At 35.8% G+C, this 10,699-nt stretch overlaps 1 protein-coding gene across 1 annotated transcript; it reads left to right on the top strand.

Annotated features, from left to right (window-relative positions):
- Window positions 1–7,926: 7,926 nt before the first annotated feature.
- On the top strand, window positions 7,927–10,386 carry AR401 (S-adenosyl-L-methionine-dependent methyltransferases superfamily protein). Its single transcript, XM_079046146.1, has 7 exons — window positions 7,927–8,266; window positions 8,760–8,885; window positions 8,984–9,184; window positions 9,268–9,364; window positions 9,461–9,564; window positions 9,641–9,692; window positions 9,967–10,386. Exons 1-7 carry the CDS (start codon window positions 8,052–8,054, stop codon window positions 10,168–10,170), a joined length of 999 nt encoding a protein of 332 aa, XP_078902272.1. The 5' UTR covers window positions 7,927–8,051; the 3' UTR covers window positions 10,171–10,386.
- The last annotated feature ends 313 nt before the right edge of the window (window positions 10,387–10,699 follow it).

The following is a 10,699-nucleotide window of genomic DNA, read 5'->3' as shown; positions in this document are numbered from 1 at the left end:
AAATAAGTAACTGTCTCATCAAAAGATATTAGTTCAGAGTCATATGCATGTTTAGGAATATTAAAAGATTCGAGAATATTACGTACCTTTGTTGTCATTGGAGATTTGTCTGCTGTCTTGGATACGAAGCATCTTCCTTTCACTTCGAATTCCTCTTCATCTGAGTCCTCCTCTATCTTCGCATACATTGCTCCATGTGTTGGATTCCTCATTTCTTCATCGTCTGACCCGGATGACCAGATTTGATAGGTTCCATCCTCCTCCTGTTCACCCCTTGCGACCAGTGATAAATTCTTAGCTTTCGAACAAACCTCCTCAAGCCTCTCATAATAAGCCTCATCTTTTACTTTATTCTTTCTCTCATCCTTCTTCCGAAGCATACAATCATTCGCAAGATGATTGGCTCCATTGCAATAATGACAATCAATTCCAGCATCACCTTTCAGCTTCTTCTCACTCTTTCCTTCAGACATTTTCGAATCTTTCTTCTCAACCTTCTTTTTCTCCTCAACAACAGTTTTACTCACAGCACTTCCTTTTGCCTCAGCAAGCTTAGCCTTCGAATTGAACGGATTTTTGAAAAACTTCTTAACACGATTATTTGAGTAAAATGCTATTGCCTCATCATCTGAATTCATGATGAATCCCTCTTCTTCCTCTGAATCACCATTTTCAGCTTCTTTCTCAGATATCTTTGACACAAGTGCCAATGGACCTTCCAAAATCAGCTTCGATTCCTCAGCAATTTCATTTACCTTAATTTCGTGTGTCTTCAACTGATTGTACAAATCATTGAGAGTTGATGTATCAAAACTTTGTTGATTCTTCACCATCATACTCACGCTTCTCCATTCTTTTCGAAGACCCATCACAAAGATAAGATTGAATTCCATTGAAGTCCTGGTAATTCCATAGCGATTGCAACGATAGATTAACTCGTTCAGACGATCATAGTAAACTTCAATTGTTTCTCCTTCTTTTTGCTTGAAATCTTTTAGCTCGACCAAACACTGTTTGACTGAATTGATTTTCGTCTTCTCACTTCCTTGAAACTTATCTTTCAGATTGTTCCAGACTTCCTTAGCAGTTGTACAACTCCTTACGTAATTGTACACAACTGGAGGTAAAGCTCCTCGCAATTCCCTCATACACCTCTTCTCCAGTTTCTTCAGACGATCAGTTTGATTATCAACACCAGAACTTGTAGAAGATGATCCAATTGCTTGAACATTCACTGGAACATTGACATTTCCAATGATACATGACCATAATTCTTCATTAAGACCATTAAGATAATCCTGCATACGATCAGCCCACTGATCATAATATTTAGGGATTAGCATTGGAATTTTGGTTGATGATCCTAACAAATGAGAAAACGAGGTCATCGAATTGAGATTGAAGCTCGCCATTGTTGTACTGAAGATTATTTTGAAAATTTTTAAGAAGATTTGGAAATTTGAAAACAAACTAGTTGAATCAAATCGGAATTACAAGAAGAACACTCGATTCAACAATTCAAATGCAGAATCAAATCACAAACTAAAATCTAGATAAATTTTTCACTATCAAAAAGTGCGGAAACTTTTGAACCAAAAATTTGATTCAAAAACTTTTTGAATAGATGAAAATCAGATCACAGATGTGATTCCTGCTCTGATACCAATTGATGAATCAACGAATCGAGTGTAAAATGAATCAGAGTATAAAATCAAGTAAGAATGCAAGATTGGACACCAGATGTAAATATGATCTTGTTTCAGCTCTATTACGCTTTCGAATGTTTATAGAGTACAAAAAACAGGTCTGTAAAAACTCTTATCTAACTCTAGTAAATATCCATATTTATAGGGAACAGAAAGCGTACAAAAAATATACTAAGGCATTGACACTTAAGCTTCGAATAAAAGCGCCTTAGTAAAATAGATTACAAAACATTCGAAGAGTGCAAAATACATTTCGACTAATTATAACATTTTGACCCTTATAGATTTGACTTGGCCGTTCCACCAGGAGAGGGCCCCGTCGGTGAAAGTGCAGGCCGCGAATTTGACCTTACTCTCTTCCGGACAGGCATATGTTTCAAACACTGACTCAGTCTTCTCGAACCACCTTGTCAGGGCGATGACACCTCTGTCGCCATAGAATGATTTGGGTTTGCAGTTCGAGAAGTCGTTATAGGATCATCCTCTTGATCGACCATGGTTGTCGCCTTGGTTAGAACTATTAGTACCAATTCCATCTCCATTGGTACCGTTGGAGCTAATCTATGCTATGGCGGCGGTTACAACAGCTGTTATAGCAACTTGAAAGACAATAGTATCCATCGGTGGGGGTGACGGCGGTGGTGGTGTTGGTGCTGCTATTGTGTTGTTGTAACGCTTGTTAGATTTGCACGGTGGCATTTTTCTGCCATAAAGTTTAAAGATGAAACGATGGTGAGTTTTCAATAGCGGTACAAGTTGGGTGTTAACGGACTAGATTATTTTAGTTCTATGTATTTTATGTTCCGAATTTAGTGTATTTTGTAAGCGATTCATGATGGAAATCTACCATAGTTAATTAAACGATTTCAATCAATTCATGAATTTAATAGTGACACTCTAATAAAATGCATGCCAATTTCATTGATATATTTTAGTACATAGTATTGGGAAAATTTGACCTTTTAAGCAGGCCTACAATACATCAATGTAAGGGAAAATTTTGGCAGCATATCGACTCCCTTGAATAGTGTAATCACTTATTCATACGGTCGAATCTACACACAAGAAAGAGTAGCACTGACGCTTACTCAAAAACACCTAATCTATAAAAAGAACATGAGTGGTGTAGGAACTATTCGTGGTGCATGGTATCCTGTGAGCCCTGGAATGAAGTCATTAAGGTCTGCATCTCCTTCACTCGGTGCTCAGCCTCAATAGCTCGCCTCTCCATTATGACCTGATGTTCCCGAAGTTCTCTCATCTCAGCTCGAGTCGCGGTAACTTCCTTCTGAAGGGCCTTAGTATGTGATCCAGTGTTCGATTATGATCTTCATCCATACGACGAATACGAACTGCAGTAACTTCGGTGGTAGCACCAACCTCCATGATCTGGTTGGCGGATGCCCTTGCTTGTTCGCCATGGCGGGCGATGCGACGGACCATGATAGGGAGAGCCCTGTCTGCTGAACCCCCTCTTTTGATATTATAGAAACCTCGTTCCATACCATAGGGTGGGCGATGGCCCTGCTCTTGGCTCCATCTCTTCAAACTTACTGCCCATCGGGGTACCGGGCCCTGGAAGTTCCGTCTGCGGTTTTGGGCAACGTGTGGTGGATTGTAAACTTCGGGTTCTGAGTCGGTGTCTTCCTCGACTTCTTCTTCATCCTCTTCTTCTTCTGAATTCTCTTCCGGATCCTCCTCTATCCAGCCGCCGTTTCTCTGGTTAGGGAAGTAGGGATCTCCAGGTAGGTAGAATCTTGTCATAGAGTCTATTTCAGAATAGGGGTAAGAGGTACATAAAGAATCTAAGTGTGTGGTTTTATAGTATCATAAAATAATCCTATAGTATTTTAATTTTTGAGATTCTTTATACGGTTTGTTGGTAAGTTTTAGACTCATCGTTCACCACGACTATTCCTCGACAAACGTTAGTCATATCCTGGATAAATATAGTTAATCATGCTATATCCATCCTAGATCTGGATACATACCCCGAGGCCTACTCGTAGTGTTCAACATATCTAAATAACCTTTTGTTTTGTTACCGTTATGACACTGAACTAGTAAGTATGAATGTACTAATACTTTTATTGAAATATCATAATATTTTAAAGTATATTTGAACAAAAATGTTACATCAGAGAGTTTTAGTCCCATTGTATTTATAGTTTGTATATCTTATGTGGTTTGATATACTTAGTTCACTATAAACAATGCTCTGATACCAATTTGTCACACCCCCAAACCAGGATGGCGGAAACGTCCGGGGTGGATGACTTTCATGTATTGCATCATAACAACATGCATAATAGTGACCAAAGCAAAAACGAACATCATATATATAATTGAAAAAGTTACATCATTGTAAGTGTTACATGTTTGAAAAGTCAATTACAATATGATGACAAAAGATTTGTTTGACGCCTTAGCGTCCCATCCTCAAAAGCTGGTGGTTACTTGTTTTACTGATTCCCTGAGAATACAAGTTGTTTTGAAAAAGTGTCAATAATTAAGTTGGTGAGTTCATAAGAGTTTATATGAATAATTGTAAGTCACTCCTTCTAAAGTAATCGTGTTTGTTTCCAGAAAATCCGATATTTTCCATAGAAATGAGTTGTAGTCTTAAATATTCCAAGAACAAAATGTACAAGTATTTTCCATACTTAAAATAGTAGTAAGTAGTTTTTATTTGTATATAAAACCGTTTGAAGAAATGTGTTTTCGTGTAAAAATAAACGTATCGTCGTTTCCATATGTGAGTTTTCATAACCGTGCTAAAAATGAAGTTGCTTGTCGCGACGTTCTTCAGGTGTCGAAGTGTTTATGACATTTGTCACCCATAACCTGTCGGTCTAACTATAGCTAACAGTTAGGGTGTGAGATCATCAGTACCGTACAGATCTATAAACAAGTATCACGCTCTCTTACGAGAGATTCTGGTTATAAAACAGGACTTTCATGTATACCTCGGTAGGTACGATGAAGACAACGTCTCACAAATTTATTCAATGAGAGTACGTGTTTTTGTAATGAAAAACGTTTATATATGTAATTATCCACCTTTTTTCAGGATAATATAGGAAACAACGCAAATCAATTATATATATATATATATATATATATATATATATATATATATATATACTTTATATGATTACACCCTTTGCTCAACGGGTTACAAAGGTGGTAAGGTTCGCAAACTATATTTATATAGTTTAATGTAGTAAATAATTTATACTATATATATATATATATATATATATATATATATATATATATATATATATTTATAAGAATAATGTAGTGTATTTTGTATTCGTTTTTCATATCTTTACGTTTTTATCAAAACTTTGTATGTAAAAGTATACGAGGTTGGTAGTAAAGCCATTTCACGTATTTATCACTTTTCATAAAAATAGTAATTAAACGTATTTGAATGTTTGCGTTTTAACGTAAATTTTCTTGTGTGTTACTTGTATCCCCCCCCCCCCCCCCCAAAAAAAAAAAAACTATAGACAAAGTCTTGAATAATGTAGGGGTATGAACTCAACTTATGTGCGGTTGCGGTTTGATAACGAAGTGAGGGTGATGATCTTCAAGTTAGAATACTTGAAGGTAGTCATATCCTAATCGTTTTTAACATGTAATAGTGTGTATAAATTAGATGTACTAACATGAAAATGTTGTATAGATACTAAATAAATTAAGGAAGCTTACAAAGATTCTTAAGAACTATCTTGTAGAACGTATTCATGGGATAGTTTGAAGGTGAACTTGGAGAGAAGGACTTGATCTTTTGAGAGAATATGTGATGAAATTTTGTTTAGCTGTGAATAAGGTTTGAAAAGGTCCCTAATTCATGGTTATATAGTGGAATAAGATGGTAATGAAGTGACATTTACATTGGTATGTGTAATTATCACATTGGGAAGATAATTCTACCAATCAAGTGACACCATTTGACCACCTTTTTGGTGATTTCGGCCAAGGTATGACCGAAATCACCTTGATTTCGCTTTGGTATCACCCAAGAAAGGGTGATTTCGGTCCTAGTGGTCCCTTAACATGTGTTTTTCGGTCTTGATGTTACTCTTTGAAGGGTGATTTCGTTCCTAGGCAACCGAAATCACTAGATTTGTGGGGTCGTAGGCCGAAAACCTTAAAGCAAGTTTTTAATTTGTGAATTTTGTTTTTAACTTGTTGATTTTTCCAAGGTTTTCAAAGTATATATATATATATATATATATATATATATATACACACACAAATATATATATATATATATATATATATATATATATATATATATATATATATATATATATATTAATTTATATAAACATGCCCTTTTGGTTTTCAAGGTTCTATTGCATCAAAGTTACGTTGTGAATTCACTTGTACACGGTTAAAAATTTAGACATTGCTTATTCTAAATTTTTCCCAGTTGTCACACAAGGGAAAAGAGAAGTGGTCCCAAAAGGTCTCCTTGCTGAACCCCAGTAGTTAACCAAATATATGTGTTTCCTAGATAGAACCTTGTTGCTTGACCATATAGGAATTCTACCCACAAGGATATAGAAGGACATATCAATATGACCTCATGAAGTAATGCGGATCTGTCAACAAGGTTAAAGGCATTAGAGAAGTCCACGGTAAGCATGGAGAGAGATCCGTTATCGTGACGCTCACTCAACAACCTATTGGCGCTATGTAATACAGCCGCAACGCCACCCGACACCCCGACCCCGAACTGAAAATCATTGAGATACTTGGCCATTTCTTTACCAACACCTTTCATACTCAACTTGGAAACCAAACGTCTCCATATAGTACCTACCGTAATAGGTTGTATTCCCTTGTCAGGTTTTAAGAGCGGCGTGAGAGGAGCAGAGGCAACAAATTCTGCCTAACTCAAAGGGAATCTTCCCCTAGCCATATATTAACTACAAATGTAATAACACGTAGGACGTCTTTGGATATAGTCGAACCTTCTCCACAAAGGGTATCCAAAATGTGTTGAACTCTCAACCTGTCTCTCCCACACGAGGTACCTTTAGGGAAGGATTTAATTCCCCCAAGGACATTGTCAACATCCACTACAAGGGGAGGTTCTAAAAATATGGTGTTGGGCCTGAAAGGTGGTGTCTTGTATGGATGCTTATCCTTCAATGCCTTCGTGGTATCACCCCCAAATAGAGCAACCCCCGAAGAACATAAGACTTTCACTACTACTGTAAAATGTCCATTGACAACCTTATGAAGACATTGTATGACGTTGGTGCTGCTCAATGTTCTTTTCTCCTGAATGTACTCTTCTTTTTTGCCTTGTTGCTCCAGTCTTTCATTGTCAACTAAGTTTTTAACTAGCTTGGTGATACCATCTTCAGTTCCCCAAGTAGCTAAAGCGCTCAGGATATTACGATGTTGCAAAGACTGCCTGTTGCCACACCTACTTTCTTGCCTATTCTAAGAATTGAACCCAATGACATATAATCATGAGTCAAATGAACGCCCTTCTAAGAGTTGCTATGAGAAGATACACGAAGAAAGAATCGTAATTGATTGCATCAACGAGAGTATGCTATTGAGGGGGTGTTTGGAATTGCTGTTTAGTTTAAAAAGTCCTTTTTAACAAAAGGACTTTTTAACTTGTAGTTTTTTCAAAATGAGGTTTTAAAATGTGTTTGGATTAACTTTGTAGGGAGGAAATGCCAAAAAGCCAAAAGTTACCAAAAGTCACAAATTCATGACTTTTAAAACCACTTCTTTTTCTTCTTGCCAAAAAATCATTTTAAAAGGACTTTTAGATTTGTCAAACACCTTTTCAAACTTTTAGTTTTTTGAAAAAACCAAAAGTCCAAAAAGTCATTTTGAAAAGGAATCCCAAACACACTCTGAATATGTTTTTAGAGCTTCACTTTGCTTTGGTGGTTGGTTCACTTTTGCCAAAACTCTAACTATATGTAAATTGAAGAACAAGAATTAAATTAAATCAGTTAGAATATCTCTATTCCGTTACCAGATAAGAACTGATTCAAACTTTTCATATTTGTTGCTGCTACATGTTTTCCCCAAACCATATGTAATTTGTACCAAATTTAGAAGTTATTATTGTACCTTTACCTAAATAAGAATGTATTATTGTAATTTAACCAAAATAAAGGGGTTTAAAGGTAATTTATCCGATGTGGAGAAAGAAATCGTTTCCTCCTATATTCGATTCGCCCGTCGTCTCTTTGTCAGCTCTCCGTCTCTATCTACAAATCTCTCTCTTTTTCTCTCTCTAGGGTTTCTTTCTCTCTCCACGACTTCAAAATTTGTCTCCCACATCATCATCTTTCGACTATGGCCGGAACTCGATTGCCACCGGAAGACAACGATATCTCACAGGTACGACTGCCGGTAACCGCGGATCTGATCTCCGATGATGACCGCTCTGTTGCTGCTGACTCTTGGTCCATCAAAAGTGACTATGGAAGTACTCTTGACGACGATCAGCGTCACGCTGACGCATCAGAAGCTCTCGCAGCCGCACCGTATCGTACCGCCTCTGATTACAGGTTAGATTACTGTCAGCTGATGATACTCATTTCTGCTAACACGCTGTTTGTCGATTGTTGTAAGGGATTCAACAATGGAAGTAAAATTGTTAGATCTTTCTGTTTTAGTTAGGCATATTACTTGACTAGTTAAAATTTCGATGTAATGAAATTTCGGGAATTCGTGCTACATATAATGTATGTGAACTTCAATTTAACTGCGATAAAGTAATTGTTCAGTTCGAGTACATGTTAGGGTGCCATTTTGCTTATTTTGTTGAAGTTCAAGTGTGTTTCAGTATCCAAATGTGTCAATTTGTTTGCTTTGTTATGTATTGTTAACTTCGATTTACAAATAGACATTCAAATTCTCAACTATTCATTACATTTACATCCATGAATGTTGAACACATATAACCTCTTGTGCCAATTAGAAAACTTGATTTGATATTAATGCTTCAAACAACAAGAACCATTTCTGAATTCTGAATTTGCATTTTTTGTGTATGCATAGTTCTGACAAAGAAGAACCTGATGCTGAAACAATTACATCAATGTTGGGGTTCCAAAGTTACTGGGATTCAGCATATGCAGATGAATTGACAAATTTCCGTGAACATGGACATACTGGTGAAGTTTGGTAAGTTGTTATCAACTTGTGTTGATCATATTTATAGTTTTACTAGATTTAAAAACTTGTTCACTTTCTTGATTTACATAAATTCTTAATGCTTTTAGGTTTGGTGCTGATGTCATGGAAGTGGTTGCTTCCTGGACAAAAGGCCTATGTGTTGACCTTTCTCAAAAAGAACTTCAAAACCATCATGAAAATGACAATTCTAACCTTGATAAACAAGGCAAGAGAGATTTAGCAGATTGGAGTGTTCTTGATGTTGGAACTGGCAATGGATTGCTTCTTCAAGAACTTGCTAAACAAGGGTATATAATATATTTGACTTTATACAATATAATTCTTGTTCTTATAAGTTATAAACCCTAATTCTTGATGTTAATGAATTTAGGTTCTCTGATCTAACTGGAACTGACTATAGTGAAGGTGCCATTGACCTTGCTCAAAGCCTTGCAGATCGTGATGGATTTTCTACTATCAAACTCTTGGTAACTTTCAATATTAGTTTTGAGATTATATTATTATTATTATTATTATTATTATTATTATTATTATTATTATTATTGAAAGAAATTGGTTGTCAGGTGGATGATATTCTTGAAACAAAGTTGGATAAAAAGTTTCGTCTGGTGACAGACAAAGGGACTTTGGATGCAATTGGATTGCATCCTGATGGTCCTATAAAAAGGCAAGTTTGACTTTTTTGCCCTTCAAAAGTCAATCTGCCTTTTCAGAAATTAATTTATTTTTTTAATTTATTACAGGATTATGTATTGGGAGTCCATATCAAGACTTGTAGCTCCTGGTGGCTTACTGGTAAGTATTATGTAAACAAAGACTGTGTCTGAATATGGGTAAATGACCATTTTACCCTTCTGTCATTTAATGCAGAATGTCAAATGACTATTTATTTGAAAAACTTTTGCAAAATCAAAAAAATTAAAATACTTGAAAAAGTTGTCTTCTCATTGAGTGATGAAGGGGAGTATTGAGGTGAAGGGTAATATGGTAAAAAGCCAGCATCTTTATTTATATATCTGTCCAAGATTAAGTCATGTTGATATTAATTTTATGAAAAAATCTGGTTTAGGTTATTACTTCATGCAACCACACAAGAGATGAATTGGTGCAAGAAGTTGAAAACTTTAATCAAAGAAAAGCCCCTGAAGAATCAGATATTTCCAGAAACCCCCCTATATTTTCCTACTTGGATCATATTCGGTCCTATCCAACATTTATGTTTGGAGGATCTGTTGGGTCCCGTGTTGCTACTGTAGCATTTCTTCGTAGCTAAGTTAGTTGTGTGTGTGTTTTGTGTGGTGTTCCTTGTGTGTGTGTTGACTTGACTGAAGATGAAACTTTTTAAAAACTATACTTTCTATTAGGGGTAGTTATGTCAAAACCACTTTTCTAAAACTTAAAAAAAACCCTGCATAGGATGATGCCAGGCGTTTTGAATTTTGTATCCTTATTAACTTTCGCTTAAATTTACTTAATTGCCCTTGTTTCATTGAAGTTGTATCGTTATTTGATACCTAAAATATCTTCTTGTTTCCATGTGATTTATGACTTAACTCAGTTTGTTTTATCGTTTTCTGAACAAGTAAAACCTTTGATATATATTTGGTTGTCGTTAGAGTTATATTTTTGGGTTCATATAATCAATGTTTAGTCTAAAAGATAAAAGATGAAATCAAATTGAAGTCTCTAAATTCCATAATCAATGTTTAGTCCTGATCCTTACTAGCTAAAATCTCCTCCAACCTAATTCATGTAACCATTTTCTCTCACAACTCACCTCCCAATAAGAATCTACTATGAAG

This window comes from Lactuca virosa, chromosome 4 (genome assembly GCF_052849685.1).
Source record: "Lactuca virosa cultivar CGN04683 chromosome 4, Lactuca_virosa_CGN04683_v6, whole genome shotgun sequence".
In the NCBI taxonomy this organism is placed as follows: Eukaryota; Viridiplantae; Streptophyta; class Magnoliopsida; order Asterales; family Asteraceae; genus Lactuca; species Lactuca virosa.
Note: the sequence above shows the minus strand (reverse complement) of the source record. Positions and strands in the feature narration are given on the sequence as shown.